The following is a 24,117-nucleotide window of genomic DNA, read 5'->3' as shown; positions in this document are numbered from 1 at the left end:
AAAGTTCAGGGACATCTGCAAGCTGTTTGACCCTCCCTGAAAGCTTACACATTTCTCTTCCAGGTTTACGGTCCCTGGGCTGAGGACGGGGAAAGAGTACGAGTTTTGTGTCCGATCAGTCAGCGAGGCTGGGGTAGGTGAGAGCTCAGCGACCACCGAACCCATCAGGGTCAAGCAGGCTCTGGGTAAGTCCAAAGGGCAGGTCCAGTCTGCATGTCTCCTGGGGGCAGCCCTGAGTGGGGCAGAGAGTGGGGGCTTATCGACCACATCTTGGAGGGTCCAGTCCCAGAGACCAAGGGGGCATAAGTCCTCTGAGGGGAACTAAAGCTGACCCCAAGCACCTCCCTGCCTTTCCTTTGGGGAGGAAATGACAATGGCCGGAGGCCATGGGGCAAAGTTCTTACCAGCTCTGAGGCCCAGCTGCCCTCTAGGGAGTGGAGTCAGGATTACCGGCAAATGCTGTTGGCTAAATTAGTACCCCAAAGCAAGGTGGGCATCCACTGGAGGACGCATGTTGGCTCCCTCGGGCCCCACTGCCCAATGTGGCCGCCCCTAAGGAAGCGGCTGTCCTCACCTCCCTCCTCCCCGTAGCCACGCCATCTGCCCCATATGATTTCGCGCTCCTGAGCTGTGGGAAAAATGACATGGTCATTGGGTGGAAGCCCCCCAAACGTCGTGGAGGCGGCAAGATCCTGGGCTACTTCCTGGACCAGCACGACTCAGAGGAGCTAGACTGGCACCCGGTCAACCAGCAGCCCATCCCCACCCGGGTCTGCAAGGTAAACCTGGAATGTGGCCACCGCCTCGTGTCCTGGCCTGTGCCGGTGGAGACCAGAGGTCACTGTTAGAGGTCCTGAAGCCAAGAAGGCCTCGGGTTCCCTGGACTCAATAATCTGGCTAATTTTCAAATGCAGACTCACTTGGCCAACCTTGTTTAAGGCCCCAGGGACTTCCTGCTCTGACCTCCGGGCTGCCCCTGCCACACCCCTTTCCCTTTTGCCTCAGCCTTGGCTTTCACTGTCTGTTTCTGCTCTTCAAGATCAGTAACCTTCGTGAAGGCCACTTCTACGAGTTCCGTGCCCGGGCGGCAAACTGGGCAGGTGTTGGCGAGCTGTCGGCGCCCAGCAGCCTGTTTGAGTGCAGAGAGTGGACGATGCCCCAACCAGGTGAGGGGTCCAAAGATGCCGAAGCCCAGCACCTGCCCTCACCCCGTCCCCCAAATCCAACCAGTAGATGGGATGGGTGTCACCAAGCTTTCTGTGCATCCAAGCTTGCTCTGTTGGCCCCAGACCTCAGACCCCTGGTCCCTGCCACCAACAAGCCCTATAATCTCTGACACAGACAGTCTTAACCTTACCTTAGAGGACCCCTGACCTTGGCCATCAACTGGCTCTGCACCCTCCGCATAAACTATCCCCTAGCTCAGCACACCATCTGAGCTCTGATTTTGGCCGCAGGCCAATGTCAGACCCCAGGAGCACGCTGTTAGGGTGACTGACACCCTGCACGCCGTTCCCCACAACCCCGTTAACTTTCTCTCAGATGAGCCCCCACCTCCTCCCCAGGAAGGAAGGATCGTAACCTTCCATCATGCTGTTCAGCTCAGTGCTGGTTTTTATTTTTAACTAAATGGTAGATAATTAGTATGCGTGATGCTTTAGACAGTAATTATGAACAACTGATATTTATTGGGTCCTTACCATATGTGGACAGATCCCACAAGTCATGCCATTCATGCTCACAGCAACACTAGATTATAATAATTACCATTATTTGTATTTTATAGATGAGGAGACAGGAACATAGGGGTTGAGGGACTTGAGCAGAGGCCCCAAAGCCTGAAGCTGGGGCCCGAACCCCGGGGATCTGACTCTGGGGGTCATGCCGTAGCCCCTACACTAATCACTGAAATAGCAAAGACATTAGAAGGGTTACTGCTGCCTGGGATAGGGAGGGAGAAGATCATGGATGCTTCCGGAAGAAGTGATGCTGAGCACATTTTGAAAAGTTAACGCTCTCTCAGGCCCAGACCAAGACCAAGTTCTGTCACGAAGCCAAGTCCTACCAGGTCCCCACTATGCCCAGAGCAGGCGCTTCCAGATTGACAAGGTTGATGACAGACCGCCCGGCTCGCTGCCTAGCTGGCTGGCTGGCCGACTCCTCCTCTACCCCACCTCCCACAGGCCCCCCGTATGACGTGCAGGCGTTCGAGGTGCGGGCCACCTCCCTGATGCTGAAGTGGGAGCCCCCCCTTTACACCGGGGCTGGGCCGGTCACAGGCTACCTCGTCAGTGTCCAGGAAGAAGGCTCTGAACAGTGGCAGCCAGTCACCCCAGACCGCATCTCTGGCACCCACCTGAGGGTGAGTCCCCTGCCCCTTCACCCCCTGCCCCACCCCGAACCTTCCCTGCCACTGAACATAGCAGGACTACAGAACACCGGCGCTGGGATGACCCTCAGAGATCACTGCCCTCACTTAATGTCAGCACAGGACCAGAGACGGGGAGTGGCATACCCAGGGTCACACAGCAAGTGGGCAGTCTGACCCGCTGGCCGGTTGCCTTAAACTGCTCCAAGCTGGGCAGACTCCTCCCTAAACCCTCACTCACAGTCATCCAGGTATGTCAGCATTGGATAGGCCTTTTCCCCTGAGCCAGGAATTCTGCTCTGGGATTGGATTGCAGAGAAATAATTAAGCAAGTGCACAAAGACCTCTACAGGGAAAAGTTGGAAACAAATGTCCGTCGGTAGGGGGTTTGCTTAAATCAATCAGTGTATCCTTAGCGTGTAATCCTGTGTCAGGTAGTAGAAAGGCGATGATAGTTTAAGGAGTGACAATAGTACAAAAAATGAGGTGTACCTACATGTATGTACTGACATGAAAATAGATCCATCATCTGTGGCTAAGAAAAGCAGAATACAAAGTAGAATATTTATATGTTCGATAACATACTATGTATATATATAATATTATACATTAACAAACATATACATAGATATATATTTCTCTTTTTTTTAATGTTTATTTTTCGTAGACAGAGTGCACATGGGGGAGGGGCAGAGAGAGGGAGACACAGCATCCAAAGCAGCCTCCAGGCTTCTGAGCTGTCAGCACAGAGCCCGAGGCAGGCCTCGAACCCACAGACCGCAAGATCATGACCTAAGCCAAAGTGGGATGCCTAGCCGACTGAGCCACCCAGGCGCCCCAGTATTTCCTAATTTAAATGAGAAACAAACTCTAAACTTTTTGGATAAGTAAGAAATCTAGCAGAATCGTTGGTTTTATTCACCTGTGATGGTCATTGGAACTCCCACCAACTGGCCAATATTGGACAGGCCAGAAAACAAAGTGTCAAGGAAGCGTTCTCAGTGGGCACAAATCACTGCCTTAGACAATTGGTCAGAATCCCAGACTTCCCAGTGCCTGAGGCTGTTTCCACACACCCAGCGCCCATCTCTGCAGCCACCAAGTCCCCCGGGGGCCGCCTGTGTTTGAGGAACATTTGTGAGGATAGTCCTGTGACGTGGACTAGATTCTATTTTCTGGAGCTCTAGGGAAAGGAGGAATGTGTCTTCCCCAACTCACTTTTCAAGACCACACATTAGCGTCCTATCAGTTAGCACCAAGAGAGAGGAAGCCACGTTCACGATGCCCCAAACAATGTGGAAAGAATGCGAAACTAACAAACGTGGCGCCTGTCGTGTTTCTACATGGTTTATGTGCATTTCAAAGCCCAAACGGAGTGTTACAGAGTTGTTATTTCTGGTGCTCGCTTCGGCAGCACCTATACTAAAATTGGGACCATCAGAGAAGATGAGCAATGGTCCCAGCACGAGGACAGCATGCAGATTCGCGAAGCCTTCCACGGGGATTCTCTGGCAAAGCGAGGCAGTGCAAAGGGACTTCTCTGGTCATCGTCCAAGAAACCTTGTGCAGTGTTAGATCTAGGATCGGCTTCCGCTGGAAAGTAAAGCCAGATTTGTTTGGGGGAAAAAAAAATTGTTATTTGTGGTCGTCTGTGGGGGTGGGACTGCCAGGAGAGCTTAACCCTTCATTTTACATTCTTCTCTATTGCTTTAATATTTTCCCAGCAAGTGTGTCTTTCTTTTATAATCAAAACAGTTAAAACCTTTCATTTTGAAACAATAACCGTAAGGCCACTGGAAACGAGCGGGGAGGACAGGCCTTGGCCAGTGGAATGCTCTGCGATTCTGCAGTTTCTGCCCCACGGGGTCAGGCCCCCTGCAGTAGAGTCGGCCAGCGCTGAACAGCTGGTCCCAGAGAGCCACACGAGAGGGACGGTCCTTCTGCCTCCCCACGTAGCTTGGCCCAGGCCAGGCTGGGCAGGCCCTGGTGACTTGGCACCATTTTTGCATTGTGGGTGGTTGGCCATTTACTGAACACCCCTTGGTGCCTTCTTAGTGCCAGGTCTGGAACCGGATCCTAGACGTAAAGAGCGAAATAAGCCGCGGTCTTTGGGCAGCAAGCAGTTACCTTACCGTGTATTGTATGATTGAGGGGGAGGCCCAAAGGGATTCTGGGAGTTCCAAGGAGGAAGGTAAGAGACGCTTCCTGGAGTCCTCGAATCTGCCCGAGCTGAGCTGAGTGGTCAAGGATGAACTGGCGTTGGCTAGACCAAGAACGAGGGGAGGGCTTTGCAGGCACAGGGCTCAGCAAGGACAAAGGCAGGAAGACGTGAAACGGGAAACCGATCAGGTGAATCTGGGCACCCGGAGGGAGTCATGGAGTGAAGGGGCCACACGGAACGGCAGGAACACAGAAGACACAGAAGGCTAGGGCCAGATTAGGAAGATGTTGCGCTAAGCATGCTAAGCATGATCAGACCGGCATCTTGGAAGGACTGGCAGAGGGGAAGTCTGGGAAGGAGGATCTAGAGTCAGGGACACCATTCGGGGAAGTGTTGGACTAATCCAGGTGAGGAGAAATAAAGCCTCAATCAGGGCCACGGCTGGGACGTGGAGAAGAGTAGCCACGTTCAAGAAATGTTGGGGAAGTGTGAACTCAGTGATGAGAAGTGTAGGGCTCAAGAGAAAGATGTCAAAGATGATCCCCAGGCTTCTCTCTGGGGTGATGGATGGAGAAGAGATGGGGTGCTTTCTTGTTGAGGCGGGTGATGAGTTAAGTGGGCAGAATTCCACGTGCCACGGGCATGGGAAGTAATCCCAGTGCAGGAACCCACTACAGACTGGGACTCGGGAGAGTGGGGTGCTCCTGGCCTGCCCCCCACCCCGGGGCGAGTCTTTGCTGTCCTCAGTGCTCACCCTGGCCCACCCCTCCACCTCCCCCAGGTCTCTGACTTGCAGGTGGGAAAGAGGTACAGGTTCCAGGTTCAGGCCGTGAATTCAGCAGGTCCGGGACAGCCATCCATGCCCACCGACCCCATACTCCTGGAAGACAAGCCAGGTAAGGGCAGGGGGAGGCGCGGGCACCACGAGGCCGGGCTGTGCCATCAGGGACAGGCAGAGGTGAGCGGAGGGTCAGGAGGAGCATGCAGATGTGCGGCAGGAAGGGCCCCCCTCCCACCGCCACCCTGCACATCATCCGGCTCCGCCTTTCCTTCTTGCCTGTTTCTCGCCCACTCCCCACTCCTGCTCATTTCTGCGGGACCCCAAGATACGAACATACGTTTGCTTCCTGTTCGATGGGGTTTTCCATTCTTTCACGTGCCATATGCATAAACTCCCACAACTCCTCGTGGATATTTAACACCCAGCTCCATCCCAGATACCACACGAGGCTTTGTCGCTCTTGCAACCACAGCTCCCGAGGTCCCCTCCTGCCACACACGCCAGGTGCTACACTAGGTCCTCACACGGCCCGGCCCTCCCAACAGGCCCCTGGGCGAGGGGTCATTGCCCCCACTCACAACTGACTCTGCCGTGGCTCAGAAGTTAACCGGTCCGGTCACGCAGCTAGCACATGATGGAGTCACTTATCTCTGCGGCCTATAAGCCACATTCTTTTTCCAGTCTTTCAATTCTCCGTTCATTCCACAAATATTTGGTGATGCCCACACTGCACTGGGGACACAGGGCCCCTGCCCTAGCATGGGGGAGGGGCCGGACCGTAAACAAGGAAAGGATTATGCGAAGGTGATGATTTAAGGGGGTGGTAAGTGCTGTAAAGGAAATGAACAGGGGGGTGGGGTGGGGCGGGGCTTACTTTAGCCAGGGTGGTCAGGGAGGGCCTCTCTGAGGAGGTGTGACATTAGAGCTGAGAGGGAGCTGATCACACAAGGCCTTGGAGACCCGGGCAAGGAGACTGGGGTTTATCATTTTATTCGAGCGCAAATGGGCAGCCGTGGAAAGGGTTAAGCAGGAAGGCGAGTGACTTGGGTTTATTGCTTCTCAACGTCTGGTGCCCTGCCTTGGGTCCTGCCCTCAGATGCCCGAGAGATCGAGGTTGGTGTGGATGAAGAGGGCTTTATCTACTTGGCTTTCGAAGCCCCCGAGGCCCCTGACTCGTCAGAGTTTCAGTGGTCCAAGGACTACAAGGGCCCGCCAGACCCCCAGAGGGTCAAGGTCGAGGAGAAAGCTAACAAGTAAGTGAGGGCAGAGGGGCGGTGTAACTAGTCCACAGGTCCCAAAGGCTGTCAGGTGAGTGGGGAGAAGTTCAGGGGCAAGGCCACCAGGGGGCGGGGCGGGGGGGACTCATGATAGTGGGCCTGGCTGGGGCTGCTTGGTCTTTCACCAAGGACGCCGGCTGCCACCTTAGGTAGAAATGAGGGGACGATGCATTTAAGGGCAAAAATGGCAACATTCACTAAAGATTCTTCTTCTGCAAGGAATTGTGCTGCCAAGGAGACGCAAAGCACGTGGTTTCTAGCCTGGGTGCCCACGGCTTGCTCTCGAAAGTTCTCTGGGCTCAGCGTCCTCGCGTGTAAAAAGAGGGGTTGGGACCAGAGGTCAAACGCCCCCATGTCTCACTCACCCACCCCCAGCAGCTCTGGCTTCGGCCCTGTCCAGATGATGGCTTGAGCCCTGGGGGGCAAGAGAGAGGGCAGTGTGGCCAGTAGGAAGACCCTGTGCCAGAGAGCCTGGCTAACGGGGCCATTGAAGGTGCCAGGCCAGAGCTACCCTGGGCAGGGCACCCCGGGGGGATGTAAGGAGGCGTGGCCAGAGGTGGGGCTGGGGTGCCGGGCCTGCAGTTCTCAGGCCTCCAGGGCACAAGGCTCCTCACCGAGTCTCTGCTCTCCTCTCTCCACCAGGTCCAAGGTCATCCTGAAAGAGCCTGGCCTTGAGGATTTGGGCACCTACTCAGTAGTGGTCACCGATGCTGACGAAGACATCTCGGCCAGCCACACGCTGACTGAGGAAGGTAATGCCCCTGCCCCACTGCCACCTCCCCCAGAGAGACAGGCCCACATCAGGAGTCCCGAACACAAATGTCCCCGGAGGCTGGCAAGGGGCAACAAAAACTGATAAAGCAGCGATTTCCGGAGAAGTAGGCCGTCACCCACCCATTCAGTCAGCCAGTCCATTGACGAGTATCTGTGGAGCACCTGCCATACTCCAGACACTGTCCTGGGCACTGCGAACTCAACAGTCAAAAATCCCTGCTCAGTGGAGTTCACGTTCTTGTCTCTCTTTCCCTTTTCTACTTTTGATAAAAAACAAAGGTACCAGAATTATTTCACCTCCTTCTGTCGCCCCAGAAATACCACAGTGCAGGGTGAGGGCAAATTGCAAATGGCCGCTGGTCTGAGGAACCAGGACAATAGGGAGCAGCGGGGACTGTGGCAAACCAGAGAGGGGATGCTGTGTCTCAAGGGTCAGCCACGTTTGATGGCTTAGACAGAACTGGAGCCAGTGCTGTTGACGGACAAGACTCCGGCTCCGCTGTCCCCAGAGTACAAGGGGCGACGGGCCGCCGTCTTCCCGGCTGAGTGCTTGCTCGTGAGGCCCTCTGATTTTGTTAAGATGCAGAAGCCACACAGGCTCAGGTTCCGAGTCCACTTCCATAATCTGTTGGCTGCTTGATGTGGAGCAAGCCACGTCGCCTCTCTGGACCTCGGTTGGCTCATCTGCAAAGGGAGATTATAATCCCCGGGGCTGTCCCAGCAGAAACAATGTTATGCGGATACAGTCAGGTGATTGACTGTCTGCCAACTAAAGCCACGTTTCTGGTTTTCGTTTTATTTTGTTTTCACTTTGCCATGAGTCGAGACTCACCATACTCAGGGCTCTGGGGCTTACAAGGGAAAATGAAGTGTGGGCCCCACCCCGGCCACCAGTGGGCCTGGAGCGGTCAGAGGGGACAGTAGTGCTCACCCCACAGCGCTGTGTGAGGACGGGTGAGGGCACGCGGAGCCCGGCACAGGGTAAAACTTCCCCAAGGAGGCAGCACGCCTCAGGTGGCCTACAACACTGTCCCTCACCCTCACCTCCTGTGTAGCGAGTGACTCCAGGCTGGGGGGGGGGGGGGAGGGGGGGTCTCTTGGGACTTTCACCCAGCACGGACGCTAGGATGGCTCCCATGAACCCCACTGGCCCCGGGGCACTTCACTCTCCTTGTTTTGTTTTGTTTCTCCTTGCGCCTCCCGGTCCCAGAGTTGAACAAGCTGAAGAAGTTGAGCCATGAGATCAGAAACCCAGGTAGGCTGGGCCCTCGGGGGTGTCTGGAGCAGAGCTGACTGGGGCCCAGCAGAGGGGACAGAGGACGGGAGCATCACAGGGCTGCAGGGTCAGAGGCCCGGGGAGTCTGCGGTCCGCAAAGGAGAAAAGGGTGGCCAGCAGGGCGGGAAGGGAATGCAAAGGAGGGCAGAGTAGATGGCTTCGTCCTCTTGTAATTGTTATAATTGGCTCTTCCGTCCTGTGGACTTTGGATCATCTCAACCTCCGCCCCCTTCCGTTGCTTAGCAGTAGCGTGTGGTCCCCGGAGCAGGGGTCACACACCTGGGTGCACCTGGGAGTCACCCTGATAACTTTTAAAGCCCCAGTGTCCAGGCCGTGCCCTAGACAAATCAGAACCTCTGGGGCTGGAGCCAGACATTCGCCTTTTTAAAAATCCTCAGGGTGGGGCACCTGGGTGGCTCGCTCGGTTAAGCATCCGACTTCAGCTCAGGTCACAATCTCGCGGTCCGTGAGTTTGAGCCCAGCGTCGGGCTCTGGGCTGATGGCTCAGAGCCTGGAGCCTGCTTCGGATTCTGTGTCTCCCTCTCTCTCTGCCCCTCCCCCGTTCATGCTCTGTCTCTCTCTGTCTCAAAAATAAATAAACGTTAAAAAAAAATTAAAAAAATTTAAAAATCCTCAGGGATCCAGTGCCCAGCCAGGGTGAGAACCATGGCCTCAGATCCCTAGGGAGATGGGACGCTTCTCTGAGATGAATTGCATTAAAGGGACTGAATGTGGAAACCGTCCCCAGACCCCCATCCCAGCGGCGTGGCCCTCAGACTCTTGAAGCGCTTTGCCTGTTAAATGGCCAGGGTGTGCTCACGGTGGGGCTGGTCGGGAGTGGAGAGGGGAGACGGGTGCCCCACCGGGTGCCCCACCCACCCCCTTCGTGTCCTCCGCCTTCCAGTGATCAAGCTGATCTCTGGCTGGAACGTTGACATCCTCGAGCAAGGAGAGGTGCGCCTGTGGCTGGAAGTGGAAAAGTTATCTCCCGCCGCTGAGCTGCATCTAATCTTCAACGAGAAGGAGATCTTCAGCTCACCGGTAACCGGGGGCTCAGACTTCTTAGGGGAGGTGCCCCCCAACTCCCGTCCGGGATGCGGCGTCTGGCGGGGGGCAACAGCACCCCCTAGTGGACATTTCAGGAACGGCCACATGCTTTGTCACAGCGATGAGATGGGGCTGGGGACACCTGGTGGCTAGGGCCCGCCAGTGCGAGAAACACTCCCACGGATAAAGACTCTCCATCCCCCCCCCCCCCCACACACACACAACTTTTGACTGTCCTACTAGACATTCTTAAGATTAAAAACCTACATTCACGCTTACAGTTCTCTGAACCTAGACCCTCACCTTGTGATACAAAGTATTTGTGCAGTTTTAATACACACCGAATAGACAAGTTACTCCGTTAGCCACCTGACCCTACACTCTTTCGTTCATTTTCCTGTTCTTTTTTGTACAAAATGGCTTTTGACCTTTTTGCTTTACCGAACTTCTCTTAAATTCAAACCAGTTCATCATAAGTCAGTGCAACAAGACAGATTATCGCTGAGCATCTACTATTGAAATGCATATGATTTTTATTTCTTCTTCACGTTACAGTTGTGGTATAAAAAAAATCATGCCTGTGGATAGATTGTATTAGATTGAAGCATGAGTTGCCCACATTCAACTGTTTGTTTTTTTTTAACGTTTATTTATTTTTGAGACAGAGAGAGACAGAGCATGAACGGGGGAGGGTCAGAGAGAGAGGGAGACACAGAATCCGAAACAGGCTCCAGGCTCTGAGCCGTCAGCCCAGAGCCCGACACGGGGCTCGAACTCACGGACCGCGAGATCGTGACCCGAGCCGAAGTCGGCCGCTTAACTGACTGAGCCACCCAGGCGCCCCCACATTCAACTGTTTTTACAAACATGGCGATTTCAGTCTCAGGAGAGATTCGATCATACTGCCATCTTGTTTGCAAATTGCATTTTCAGATGGCAAAGTGGGCATCAGACAATATGTTACAGAGAGGAGCACTGGTTCTGACAGAGGAGAATCTGCTCAGGGCTGGATGTCAGGACTCCTACCTGTGGGCTGTGTGCCCTTGGGCAGGCGTCTGCACCGCTCTGTGCCTCCGTTTCTGTATCTGTACAACGGGGCTGGTTGTCCCGGGATCAGAAGAAGCAAACGAGAAAATAGACATGAAAGTTGTACACAAAGATTAACAGCGACCTTGGCGCATGGTAGAGGAAGTGTGAAAAAGTCTGCCCTCTTGAGTGCATGGCATTGGGAGTATTGGTTGTCCCTACAGAAAAATAAAACTATTCGTGAGATCGAGCCCCGCATGGGACTCTACACTTACAGTGCGCAGGGCCTGCTTCTGCTTCTCTCTCTGTCTGCCCCTCCCCTGCTTGCACTTGCTGTCTCTCAAAATAAACTTAGAAGAAAGGGCGGGGGAAGCACCTGGGCGGCTCAGTGGTTAAGCGTCCGACTTCCGCTCAGGCCATGATCTCACACTCCGTGAGTTTGAGCCCTGCATCCGGCTCTGTGCGGACAGCTCAGAGCCTGGAGCTTGCTTCAGATTCTGTGTCTCCCTCTCTCTCTGCCTCTCCCCTACTCACCCTCTGTCTCTTTCTGTCTCAAAAACATAAATAGACGTTAAAAAATTTATAAAAAAAAATAAAACTAGATGGCTCCCTCAAATCATACATACAAATAAGTCCAGAGAGAAGACAGTCCTAAATGTGGAAAATAAAACTTTTAAAAACTGTTAGAACGTGACAAAATGTAAATGAGTGTTAATTCTGGGGAGCAAGCACACAGGCATTTTTTATATTATCCTTTAAACTTGTGTGGGGATTTGTAGAAAATGTGGCACAGGGGGTTTGGGCTTATTATTAATTGCCGTTAACGCAAGTACCCAAGACTCTCCTGTGCCCGCTGGGCCCCAGGGTGTTCCCGGGGCCGGCGTGACACAGCCCGGGTCTATAGGAGAAGCAGAGTTACCCAGGGCCTCCTCCCCAGTCTCTGAAGGCATCTAACTCTGCACATATCGCACCCCCCACCCGTTCAAGTCCAGGTACGCCCTGATTTGTGTCCCACAGTACCAATTCCCTGGGATAGGAAAAGGGCAAAAAAGATTCTCCGGCTTTATTCTCCCCAGAACCGCAAAATCAATTTTGACCGAGCGAAGGGCCTGGTGGAAGTGATCATCCAGAACTTGTCGGAGGATGACAAAGGATCCTATACTGCTCAGCTCCAGGATGGAAAAGCCAAAAACCAGATCACCCTGGCACTGGTGGATGACGGTCAGCCGCGCCCTGCCCGCCCCACACGCCCGACCTGGCCTCTCAGCTCCGGGGCCTGTGTCCATCCCCACACTCCTCCCGGCTCACAACTCTTCCTCCCGATGTGTTCACAGATTTTGACAAACTTCTGCGGAAAGCGGACGCTAAGAGGAGAGACTGGAAGAGAAAACAGGGTAAGAACTGCTGGCGTGAAGCTCAGAGGCCGTGGCCACCAAGCCAGCGGTCAGTGCTGGGGACCTGCTAGGGACCTGCGGGACGGGTGGGCTAACCGGTCCCTCAGCCCCACTGGGTCCCCGAGGGAGGGCCACTGCAATTCAATGCAGCTCTGTCCCGGTGCAAGAACAAGACACAGAGCAACACCCCTGAGGGTCAAGCCCAACCCTGAGAGTGACACCTCCTTAAATTTGGCGCCCCAGGCACCTCTCCTGCCTCACCTCCGTCCCTGCCTTGGTGGCCGCAGAATCTGAGGGACCTGTGGTCTCTAGCTGCCCCTCCCCCGCGGGCTGCCCCCCATCTCACCACCAGGTGGCGCCCTGGCGGAGCCTGGAGCTCTGACGGCGGGCGCGTTTGTTTTGTGCTCGCAGGTCCCTATTTCGAGGAGCCCTTGCAGTGGAAGGTCACGGAGGACTGCCAAGTGCTGCTGACATGCAAGGCAAATCCCCGCCCCTGCCTCCAGCCCTGCCCCCCCCCCCCAGTGCGGGGAGCATTTGGCTCGTCCCCCCCAGCCCGATGGCTGTCCTTGCCCGCTTTCCCAAATTCCTGTGCTTGGCTGATCCCAAGGAGAAGTAGCCCCAGGAGGACCAGTTTAACTAGAAAACAAAGCTACTCCCTGGAAGAGCCCCAGGAGCCAAATTAGTGGGGGTCCCATCAGCCTTCAGCTAGATCTCCCAGCTGTTCCAGGAAGGGGTTCTGTGGGGCCGGGGGGGGGGGCAGGAGCAAGTGAGGGGTCTGTATATGGAGGGGGATTCCCTAATGTTTGTTAGTAGCCTTGCCAGACCCTGTGCTCAGCACCCATCTGCCTCACGATCATCTGTGAGACAGGCGTGGGTCGGAGAACAAGTAGAGAAACAGCTCAAGACCACGGGGTAGGAGGTGAAGTCTGGAGCGTGGTTTTAACGCAGCCTGACGCCAAGGGTGGTGCTCCTTCTCAGCACCCTGCAGCCTCTTTAGATGCCTGGAGAAGGGTAGGATCTGTAAGACGCACAGACGCTTACAAGGAAACATAGAGGAGAGAAGAGATCAAATCCAGAGTGTGGAACCAGCAGAGGACATGCGGTATGAAGGAAGGACTAGTTGAGATCTAAGAAGGAATTAGCTACGAGCGAGTGTGGGGGTGAGGGAGAGGCAAGTTTGTGGGAAAAAAAAAAAGAGAGAGAGAGAGAGATCTGATGAGTTGAGTTCCTACTTAAAAAGAGAAGGCCTGAGAGAGTCTCTTCATTCCCTGCCTCCCTCAGGCAACCAACACCAAGAAGGAAACCTGCTTCCAGTGGTTCTTCCAGAAGAAAGAGACACCGGACGGTCAGTACGACCCACAGACTGGAGTGGGCATCCTGTGCATCGAGGAAGTAAGTGCAACCCCAGGTCTCACACCCTCCAGGCAGCACCAGGAGCACTGGGCACCGGAGTCAGGAGCACTGGGCACGCAGTCAGGAGCGGGGCTGGGACCAGGATGAGGCCAGTGAGACACTCACTTCGAGCACAGAATTTAAGGGGGCACTAAAAACTCAGTAATCAAGATACATAACATTTCAGGCAGTATTTTTTGAACCAAAATTAGTGCAAGGAAAAAAAAAAAGCCCATGGAGGGGAAAATAGAAACATTTTAAGTAAAGGCAGGAACAGCGATACTGATATTTCCTTTTGTTTGGATTGCATTTCTGGCCCCGCCACTAACGGTGTGACCTTGGGCTAGTCATTGTCCTCTGAGCTCAGCGTTCGTCTGTAACATGAATGGGTCAGAAGGGACGCTCAGTCAAAGATTTGTTCCTGCCCCGACCAAGAGTGTAGGATTCAGGGCCGGAAGGCGATCGCTATGTGAGGCGGGTCTGGGCAGAGCAGAGCAGGCCTGAGGCTTCGTTCTCCAGCCCACTTGGCCTTCAGAGGGTGGGTGGCCTGGTTAAGATGGAAACACAAGGCCTGTGCTCAAACCTTCGATGCTTCTCTGCCCTGCGGCTGGTTTCTGCGGCCTCACGGGGTGCCACGGAGGACTGGAGCAAATGTGAGTTTGCTGACCAGGAAGGGAACAATGACTTCAGGGTCTTCCCCCAAATCCCCGCCGGGATGATGCCACAACCGGCCTTTGTCGCCACAGCGCAAGCTCCTGGCACAGGGCTCGGTGGCAAGTAGGCGCTTCGTAGCTCGAGAGGCTTGTTGTAATAATCGGTTGGATTATCTTTGGCTTTCTGGCTTCCAAAGAGTTACCGCCCTTTGTAGCGACAGCCCATGGCCAGGGCGAGGATTATGCCACCATCTCACAGGCGAGTAAATGGAGGCTCCGAGGGGTTAAGTGCAAAGACACAATCACCCTCCCCCGCCCCCGGTTTGGCTGGGACTTTGGAGCCTCCACTGGGGGAGGAGGGGGCCAAGCAGGAGAGGTCTGTTGGGGTTCAGCTCTCCAATCCCCAGGCTAAGGGTTGTCTCTGCCTTGGATTCTGCCTCAAAACACACTATGGAGAGATGGTCGGAGTGGGAGAGACCCTTTGAGGGGGGACAGGGAAGCAGATAGTTCTCCCAGGGCCCGAAGGAGATGCTGTGCAAGAAGAGGTCACTTGTGACAGCTGGACCTTGCTTCAGGAGCGCAACCCAGGCTCTTGCTTTGCTGAGTGTCAGTTCGGGCTTCATTTGGGGTTGACGAGCACGCGCCAGAAAGGAGCCCCTTGTCCTGGCCAAAAGATAGCACGCTTCCTTCTGGAGAAGTGCAGAGGGGTCCCTCCAGCCGGGGCCTCCAGGGAGCAGGGCAGCTCAGGGAACCCTGCAAAGAGAGGTCCTCATGTCCTTCTCGGTGCAGCTGCCTGTGAATCTAAAGGTGGGGTGTCTGCTTCTGCCCTCAGTTCCCCCCCACCTCCCGCTACCTGCCCCCCGGCCCAGACCAGCCCTGAACTTGGCATCAAAGAGCTCCAGAGGTAGAAGCAGCCTTAGAAATCGCCCATTCCAGATGGGTGAACTGAGGCCCAGAGAGAAGAAGAGTTTTTGCCTGCGATCACACAGAGAGTTAGGGGCAGGCCTGGAGCCCAGGCTGATTGGCACTCCCTCCAGAACCTATGCCAATACCCTCATGCTCTCATCCTTCTTTCCAGCTGTCCAAAGAGGACAAGGGAATTTATAGAGCGACGGTTTCTGACAATCGAGGGGAGGATGACACCATACTGGACCTCACAGGTGAAGGTAGGAGCTGGCGATGTGAGAGATGGGCCAGGAGGACCCAGGGATCGCACAGAACCACAAGATGTGATAGACCTGTAGGGTAAAATTTATGAGATCACCATATCACTTGGGGCAATAGAGAAGCTAAGGGACCTGCCCAAGGCTGCACAGCGGGCGCGTGGCAGGGACCTGGTCTGCGATACCAAAATCCGGGTTCTCTGCAGCATACCGCCGTGAGCCTAGGCTTCGAGACCCGAAGCCGGAGTTCACCCCTCCAGCCCCTACCGAGCCCCAGGCTCAGTCAGCCATCAGGCTGGTTGACTCAGCCTCCAAGAAAATTGTCAGGCTGCCCTATTTGTCCTCCATCCGTGGTGACCCCTGTCCCATCAATCAGTGAGTGCCCCAGACCCAAGCCAGTGAGGGGACCTCCTGTGGAGCTCCCTGTACCCTGAGCTGTTCATGAGGTCCACCAGGCTTTCCCAGGGACATGCCTACCCCTGGCACATCCCTCGAAGGACCCTATGTCAGCTGACCATCTCTCTGTCTCCCTCCAGCCCTGGATGCCATCTACACTGAGCTGGGCAGGATTGGTGGTAAGCAAGCCCCCCCCCCACCCTTTTTTCAGCCCTGTCCTGATGCCACATAGCCTCCAACGCACCTCCAGCCAGCCTTGGCTGCCAGGCATGGGTTTAGTTTCCAACCTCAAAGATCGACGGAGAAGTTCGTACCTCCTCACAATGCTGCATTTCCCCCGCCGCACGTGTAGAGCGGCGGGGGGGGGGGGGGGGGGAGCTGGCTGGCACCCAGATGTGCTGCCCAGAGGGCCTTGGCCTTCTCCTTTGCCTCCCCAGCCCTCTCTGCAACCCCGCTGAAAATCCAGGGGACCGAAGAGGGGATCCGGATCTTCAGCAAGGTCAAGTACTACAATATCCAGTACATGAAAACCACCTGGTTCCACAAGTAAGTTGGCCTTTCCCTGGAGCCCTAGCCCAGCTCTGGGGGTGGGGGAGTAGAGGGTGGGGGACGACAGACAGCATCTGTCCCAGAGCCCAATCCCACGGGGGTGGCAGAGACAGGGTCTCTCACTAGACACGCTGTCCACAGAGAATCAGGGATAGGGAAGAGCAATGAAAGGTACAGAAGGGAGGTTCCCCAGGGAAGGTGGGAACCCTGGTGGTAAACCCATTTTTCTAGCACATCCATGGCCACGGAAGCATCATTGTCTTAGAGAAGCATCTTGGAAGGGTGCAGAATGAGGGAGGACCAGACGGTCGGGTGGGCCACGGCGCCTTTGTGGGTCTCTGCAGCCTTAGCAAACTCAGGCAGCCAGGCTGAGGGGATAGGTGCAGGCAGAGGGATGTGTGGGGCTGACAACGGACTGCGTGCCAGGGCCGGAAGGCAGGATGGGTAAGTTACCCACAGAAACTCAGCCGGGAGCTAAGGGACTGCAGACAGTTTGAGAGCATTATTTTCCCGGTGCTGCTTACCATTTGCATGCCTCAGCCTTGTGGAGCAGACATTGCTGCACTCATCCTATGGAGAAGGCTAGACGGACGTGGTCAAGTTTGTCAAATGAGTGAGAGTCAAAGCCAAGGGCTCCTTTCCTAGCCAGAGTTTCTGAGCCCTGTGACCAGGTCCACAGGTGTCACTTCTGCAACACAACATTGAGGACATGGACCGGGCATCTCCAGGAATGAAATACAAGTAAAGAAGGGAAGGAGTCGATATGGTTTTTAAGGACTAGGGAAGGATGATGGTGGGAAGACACGCTGGGAGGGTTTAAGCTGAGGAAAATGAAGAGGTGAGGAAGTGATCCCCGGGGGTGGAGGACGTGGGGATCACTGACCCCAGAGCCCCGTTTCTTTAAGGTCCCAGGCTGAAGGACACATCACAAATACAGACTCAGCACTGGAACATGGTTGATGTGCCACGAATTTGCTGAATGAGTGAATGAATGAATGAATGATGGATGGTCAGCCCACAGATCTGGAAACAAAACCCCAGGAGAGGAGTTTGCGGGGGGCGGGGGGTGCCTGTAGACCCCTCGCCAGCCAGCACTGACGAGCAGGGCAGCACTGACGGGCTGAGCCGTGTTCAACATTTCTTTGCCCTCATATCCAGAGAAAAACGCCTGGAGAGTGGTGATCGGGTGAGGGCTGGCACCACCCTGGATGAGATCTGGCTCCACATCCTGGACCCCAAGGACTCAGACAAGGGCAAATACACCCTGGAGATAGCCGCCGGGAAGGATACCCGGCAGCTCTCAACTGATCTCTCGGGACAAGGTGAGCTGTCCATCCGTCTGTCTGCAGAGAAACCTGTTTAGAAAATCCTGTGGTCTTTTGGGGGCAGGGGACTCCCATCTCGCCACCCAATCCTGGCACTGCCCCGAGAGAACACAGGGATGGGAAGACGGTGGAGGAACAGGCAGCGCTAAGCCCTGTAACCTGCAGGTCACAGGGGCTGAGGCTCTGACGCTCCCCCCCCATCCCCACCTCCCTCTCTTTCCTTCTGGCAGCTTTTGACGACGCCTTGGCTGAGCACCAGAGGCTGAAGTAAGTGCCCCCTGCATTTCTTGTGTGAACCATCGGCCCCTTGGGGTCTGGCACGAGCTGGGTACAGGACCCCTTCCTGGGCGCCTCAGCCAGCTCTGCCTTTCCCTCATCGCCCCCTCACCCCCACCCCGGGCAGGCCTGTCCTTTAACAAATAGAACTCAAGCCTTTTTCCCATTTCTGTTTTTCAGAGCCTTGGCCATCATTGAGAAGAGTAAGTCCAGTCGTATTTCTGTTATTTTCATGTCTGAGTTTGGGGCAGCTTCCCGGGAGTTCGTGCCTCCTGGCAGGGCTCTGAGGTCCCAGCTCCCCATGGGGTCTGTGTGGCTGTGGGCGACAGGGACACGACGACAGATGGATGGATAAGGGGTCCACGGACGCCTGATGTGTGGGTGTGGACTGAGCAGGTGCAGCAGCCGGGGCCTGAAAGGCAGGGATAGACAGGAGGGAGGCTGGGCGGGCTTTCCGGGTGAGGGGTGAGGGCTGGGGAGGGGACGGCCTTAAAGCCGAAGCTGGTTCTGCCTGTTGGGGCACTGGGGCCTCCTGCAGCCCAGGACACAGCCCCAACCCCAGAGGGACGTGAATTGGCCTCTGAGCAGCAAGGATGCCACCACCAAGTCCACACACGTTACCTTCGTCAGGTGACCCCGGCCCGTTCCTCCTCCCCAGTTCTGGAGGGGGAGGGGCACCTCGCTGTCACCTTCAGGCACCACCGGCCATAAGGGTGACTTCAAGTCAATAACAGAAGCACAGCGTGTCCCTACCTTCTGTTTGTGAAGGCAAAGAAACACGTAATACAGACTTAAAGATTTCTACCCGAAATGATGAAAATAGAGAAAAGAAACATTGCTTAAAAATAAAACCCCCACTCTGTGGAACCTGATCCCGGGAAGCAGCTGGCAGGAAAGCATTCATCACCGGGGGCCTCTCTTTTCCCTTCCAGATCGTGCCAAGGTGGTGAGGGGCCTGCCAGATGTAGCCACGATCATGGAAGATAAGGTACTGACCAACCCCCGCCCGTGGCCCGCAGTCCCACGCTATGCCCCCTCTCATATCCGTTACAGATCTTGATACAAGGTAGCGCCGTGGATTCAAGAGCCGAAGGAGCCGGATCCACCCGAGTCTGGCCGAGTGACCACAGTCACTGGGCACGTGTAGTATAAAGGAGAGACACTGAGCCTAGTGTCGGACCCGTGGGGGTGCTCATCCCACCTCTCTGGGTGGCCCTGGGCGTCACAGCCTTCTGTCAGTGAACTTCCGTTTCCGTAGGAGTTCTACTTGGTGATCCCTAAAAACCCCTCTAGACCCGAAAGTACCCAAGTCTAGTGTTCTAGAAAATGATCGTTAATGTTTGCATGGTGCTTACTTTGTGCCAGGCACTATTCTGTTACATGCACGTACTTCAGTCTGTTTAACCGTCAAGGCACCACATGAAACGGGATTATTCCTAGTCCCTCTTTGTAGCTGAGGAAACTGAAGCCCAGAGAGGTTAAGGGACTCCCCTAAGGTTGCACGGCTGGAAGGGGCAGGGCTGAGATTCAGAGTCTGCATGTGTGCCCAGCTCCCCACTGAGTGTTTGACTGTTAAACTGTAGCGCTCTGTGTTAGAGCTTGTTCAAGGAATTTCAGGGGCGCCTGGCTGAGTGAGTGTCCAATTCCCGATTCTGCCTCAGGTCATGGTCTCAAAGTTGAGACATCAAGCCCCACGCTGATTCATTCTCTCCCTCTCTCTCTCTCTCTCTCTCCCTCTCCCCCTCTCCCTCTCCCCCCCCAAAACAAATAAATCAACATTTAAAAACAAAAAGAAGTTTCAAAGCCAACTCATAAATCTTTGTATTAAAGCAGTATAGTCTTCTTTACATGGTAAAATCCTAACGGCAGATATGCAACAAAAAACAATAAAGCAAAATTCAGGCCAACCTGGGGCAGATTTGCTAGGGTAACAATGGTCTGAAATTCCAACAAGTAAATGTGCCTGTAGAAAACTTGAGGGATGAAGGATGCGGAATTAAAATACATTGCCTCTCCTGTTTTACTGTTGTCCTTTTAGGGGTCACAAGAGAACACACGTAATACATTTATCACCAAGAGAAACGTACTGGGAGCTCTCTGGTGGGGGGTGGGGGATAGTGAAGATGAACGCCAAGTGTTAGTATGGGGAGGCCAGACTGAGTGTTCCCTTCCTGTGCTTTCCACCAGACCCTGTGCCTGACCTGTGTCATCTCGGGAGACCCCACCCCTGAAATCTCTTGGCTGAAGAACGACCAGCCTGTCACCTTCCTTGACCGCTACCACATGGAGGTGAAGGGGTCGGAGGTCACCATCACCATCGAAAGAGTCAACAGCGAGGACAGTGGGCGTTACGGCGTCTTCGTCAAGAACAAGTATGGCTCCGAGACGGGCCAGGTCACCATCAGCGTGTTTAAACATGGGGAGGAGGCCAAGGTGCTAGAGACCGTGAGAGAGCGTGTTCAGACGCAGCCTGAGGCCTAGTGTGCATGGCCCGGGAGGGTCAACCCGTGGGTCACAGCCTGGCACAGGCCCCTGGGCCGGGCAGGGGGGAAGGGGACAGGGTGGAACCCAGGACGGGGGGTGAGAGTGCAGTGGGTACACGAAAGCGCAGAGGCCAAGACCTTGCTGGGGTCCCGAGGGGTCTCGGGGTAGCGAGATGGGCACTGGACTTGGAGTGGAGAATTACACACAAGACCCCACTCCAAGTCCAAACTCGCCGTGCACCTTGCCTATCTCATCTGCTAAATGGGAACTCCTACTCCGAGGGATTGTTTATGAAAACGCTTTATGGTTGTCACAACCGGGGGCGTCTGTTGGCATCTAGTAGGTAGAGGCCAAGGACGCTGCTAAACCACAGCCGCCCCCCACACACACACACATAGAATTATCAGACCCCAAAGGACAGTGGTGCCGAGGTTCATGAGTCCTGCCATAAACCCATAGATCGCCACGTCCCCCCTTAGGGGTCTATAGTTTCAATTCACTGAAGTTCAACAAACACTCTTCTGAGGTCCCTATGTGCTGGGCTGAGAATATCCCTGGAAACACAAAGATGGTTGAGATGCAGGCCCTGCCCTCGAGGCTTTAGCCCAGCAGGAGAGACAGACCTGGATATAAAAGACTCCAGGGCAAGGCAGAGAAGGATGACAAAACAGATCCAAAGAAAGTGCCCCCAGAGGTCAGAGGAGGGAGATAGGTGTTCGTCCCAGTGGGGGAAGGTGGGCTTTAAAACACCTTCACAGGACTAGCGGAATTGGAGTTGGACACTGGAAAGTGAGTCCAATTTGGCCACGGTATTGAGAGGAGGACATTTCAGGATGACGCTGCCTCGGTGGCCTTGGCCTCCAGGCTGGAGAGGCGGAGAACCTCGGGACCTCCTCCAGCTTGGGGCCTCTGCCTGGCGCGGCCCATACTGGTTGGCCTTGTCGGCTGGACCTCAGCACAGAGCCGGTCGTGTCGCCGCGCTCCAATCTCCTTTTTTAAAAATGAGATGTGGAGGGAGTGGGGTTTATAAAATGATAGATGCTTGTTGTCATATTTTGGAAAAACCCTGAAAATGATAGAGGAGACAATAAAAATCATCAACACTCCCAACAGCAGGAGGTAACTCCCGCCTCCGATTTCTGAAATGGCTTCTGAAGTTCAGGATGAAACGAATCACCCCTCCATCCACTAGCTACACATGCACGCAGGTGGCTTAACTTATACCCCCCTCCCCCCCCACCCCCCCACCCCTGAGGCGACTGTCCCTGGCTGGGAAAGAGTATTGGGATTGTGCGGATCTTGGAGGCAAACACGCCCAGGCTTGAAACCACACGCTCGCCATGTGCCCTTGGGCGATTCTTTCCCTTTCTCGGGGCCTCTCTCTGCGTCCCATCTGTAACACGAGAAAGCTGAAAGATCACTTTTGAAGGGCTTCTGGCTGACACGAAGAGTTGTATTACCTCCCAGAACTTAACTCCCTTTGGCTTTGCTTTCCCCGTGACTGGTGGACAAGAAGGCTGTACGCTAGTCCCTGCTCCCGCTCTTGTACTTGGAGAGGGGACTTGGGTTCTTTCACGTGTCACTGCAAAATGCCACCTGCTTCAAAGAAATCAGAAGGCACAGTGTCCGTGCACTTTCTGCTTAGAGCTGTGACAGCCTCACATTTGCTTATGTATGTACTGGGTCATGACACAAAGCACTTCTTCACGAGATCATCCCAACACAGGGAGGAGGTAGGCGGAGATCATGATGGTCACACGCACACCACGCTTCAGGGGCGCCTGGGTGGCAGTCGGTTAAGCGCCCGACTTCGGCTCCAATCATGATCTCGTGGTTCGTGAGTTTGAGCCCCACGTCGGGCTCTGTGCGGACCGCTCAGAGCCTGGAGCCTACTTCAGATTCTATGTCTCCCCCTCTCTCTACCCCTCCCCTGCGTGCTCTTCTCTCTCTCTCTCTCAAAAAATAAACATTTAAAAATTTAAAAAATAACCCCTTTAAAGATTATGAAGCATTCTCATACCTCATTGCTAATCAGATCAAATGGGACAGCATCCTAGGCTCCATTTTCCCACACAGGGCAAATGAGAGCCCAAATGGTAAATGGCAGAGTCAGGACAAGAACAAGAGTCCCTGGGTCCTGGTGCAGAGGACGTTCTGCTCTGCCACACTGCCCTTGAGCAATGTCCAAACCGCTGGCTTTCACCGTCTTCTACCCTTCCCAGTGGCCTCTGCTCCTGCACCAGCCTAGGCTGCTCTCAGCACCTGCTTCCTGCATCCCTCTGGCTCCTCCTTAGTTACGATTCCCTTTGCTCCTTATTATTCTTTTAATGGCTCTTCCTGGGAAACATCTGTTGGTCTAGCCTGATCCCTGGTACCCTATGTGGGACTCAGAGAGGCAGAACTTCATCCGTCTTATCTGACGGAGCCCATCAGCAAACACATGATCCCAGCATCCCCCAGGAGCCCTCGGTGGGTCTCCCAACGTGCCAGACTTCCAGGGAGCAGTGGGGTCCCCCTTTATCCCCCCACCAGCCACCATCCCCTACGCCTATTCTGTCATCTTTCACATACCGGCCTTGGGTGCAATCCTTGGGCTAAAGCATTAAGAGCTGTAAAGAGGGAGGGGCACCCGGGTGGCTTGGTTGAGCGTCCGACTTCGGTTCAGGTCATGATCTTGTGGTTTGTGAGTTTGAGCCCCACGTCAGGCTCTGTGCTAACAGCTCAGAGCCTGGAGCCTGGAACTCTGTCTCCCTTTCTCTCTGCCCCTCCCCTGCTCATTCCCTCTCTCTCTCTCTCTCTCTCTCTCAAAAATAAACATTAAAAAAACTTTTATTTTTAAGAGCTGTAAACAGGGAGAGCATAGGCAGCAAGGGCCCTAAAGAGAAATGACTGCCCATTATTACAATTAACCTCTCCCCACTCGGCCTCAGCCACCACGCCAGTCAGATGCTTTCAATACCTTAAAATTTCCAAATCACTTCCAGCAATTTGGGTGACATTTTCATGCCAAAAATACTTTCAGAAGCCCCACTCCCCAGATGTCTCTAGCTAGAGGAAGCCAGATATTTTCAGCATTTGAGAAAAGTATAAATCTTGAGGCCAGAGGAGTTTCAGCAAAGGAGTGGCCTGGGTTGGAGGGAAAGCAAATTGGACAGCCTGGAAGGAATGTGTCCCTCCTGGGCCCCTTCAATGTCATTGGGCTGGCTGAGGTTCATGTCACTGCTTCCCATGTGAGCAGATCTAAAGAGAGAAACACGAGGTCACCCAGAAGCCTTTGTATTCCAATTAAAGACATGTTCATGATAAAATGAACCTTTGGGTTTGCTTTAAAATACTCCGGTTTTGGGGAATGCAAGCTGGTGCAGCCACTCTGGAAAACAGTCTGGAGGTTCCTCGAAAAACTAAAAATAGAACTACCTTACGACCCAGCAATTGCACTACTAGGCATTGATCCACGGGATACGGGTGTGCTGTTTCAAAGGGACACATGCACCCCCGTGTTTATAGCAGGTCTATCCACAATAGCCAAAGTATGGAAAGAGCCCAAACGTCCATCGACGGATGAATGGATAAAGAAGATGTGGGATATATATACAATGGAGTATTACTCGGCAATCAAAAAGAATGAAATCTTGCCATTCGCAACTACGTGGATGGAACTGGGGGGCATTATGCCAAGTGAAATTAGTCAGAGAAAGACAAAAATCATATGGCTTCACTCATCTGAGGACTTTAAGAGACAAAACAGATGAACATAAGGGAAGGGAAACAATAT

At 54.3% G+C, this 24,117-nt stretch overlaps 1 protein-coding gene and 1 non-coding gene across 4 annotated transcripts in view; both read left to right on the top strand.

Annotated features, from left to right (window-relative positions):
* Window positions 1–21,461, top strand: part of MYOM3 (myomesin 3) — a 48,591-nt gene extending 27,130 nt beyond the window's left edge. For all 3 annotated transcript variants that reach the window (XM_043578587.1, XM_043578588.1, XM_043578590.1), the window contains 21 exons: window positions 64–185; window positions 592–779; window positions 1,040–1,166; window positions 2,184–2,362; window positions 5,311–5,425; window positions 6,407–6,563; window positions 7,230–7,339; window positions 8,572–8,616; window positions 9,542–9,678; window positions 11,787–11,931; window positions 12,045–12,104; window positions 12,516–12,583; window positions 13,386–13,496; window positions 15,228–15,315; window positions 15,849–15,887; window positions 16,146–16,254; window positions 17,416–17,579; window positions 17,813–17,849; window positions 18,039–18,061; window positions 18,791–18,846; window positions 20,046–21,461. In XM_043578587.1, coding sequence (XP_043434522.1) covers window positions 64–185; window positions 592–779; window positions 1,040–1,166; window positions 2,184–2,362; window positions 5,311–5,425; window positions 6,407–6,563; window positions 7,230–7,339; window positions 8,572–8,616; window positions 9,542–9,678; window positions 11,787–11,931; window positions 12,045–12,104; window positions 12,516–12,583; window positions 13,386–13,496; window positions 15,228–15,315; window positions 15,849–15,887; window positions 16,146–16,254; window positions 17,416–17,579; window positions 17,813–17,849; window positions 18,039–18,061; window positions 18,791–18,846; window positions 20,046–20,339 — 2,374 coding nt within the window. In that variant the 3' untranslated portion in view covers window positions 20,340–21,461. The remainder of the gene's footprint in view (window positions 1–63; window positions 186–591; window positions 780–1,039; window positions 1,167–2,183; window positions 2,363–5,310; window positions 5,426–6,406; window positions 6,564–7,229; window positions 7,340–8,571; window positions 8,617–9,541; window positions 9,679–11,786; window positions 11,932–12,044; window positions 12,105–12,515; window positions 12,584–13,385; window positions 13,497–15,227; window positions 15,316–15,848; window positions 15,888–16,145; window positions 16,255–17,415; window positions 17,580–17,812; window positions 17,850–18,038; window positions 18,062–18,790; window positions 18,847–20,045) is intronic.
* LOC122482321 lies at window positions 3,767–3,873 on the top strand. Its single transcript, XR_006297110.1, has one exon. It is a non-coding gene; the product is annotated as a U6 spliceosomal RNA (small nuclear RNA).
* Window positions 21,462–24,117: the final 2,656 nt, after the last annotated feature.

The sequence above is a fragment of the Prionailurus bengalensis genome, chromosome C1, assembly GCF_016509475.1.
Source record: "Prionailurus bengalensis isolate Pbe53 chromosome C1, Fcat_Pben_1.1_paternal_pri, whole genome shotgun sequence".
Classification (NCBI taxonomy): Eukaryota; Metazoa; Chordata; class Mammalia; order Carnivora; family Felidae; genus Prionailurus; species Prionailurus bengalensis.
The sequence above is the reverse complement of the archived record's forward strand: the minus strand, read 5'-3'. Positions and strand labels throughout refer to the sequence as shown.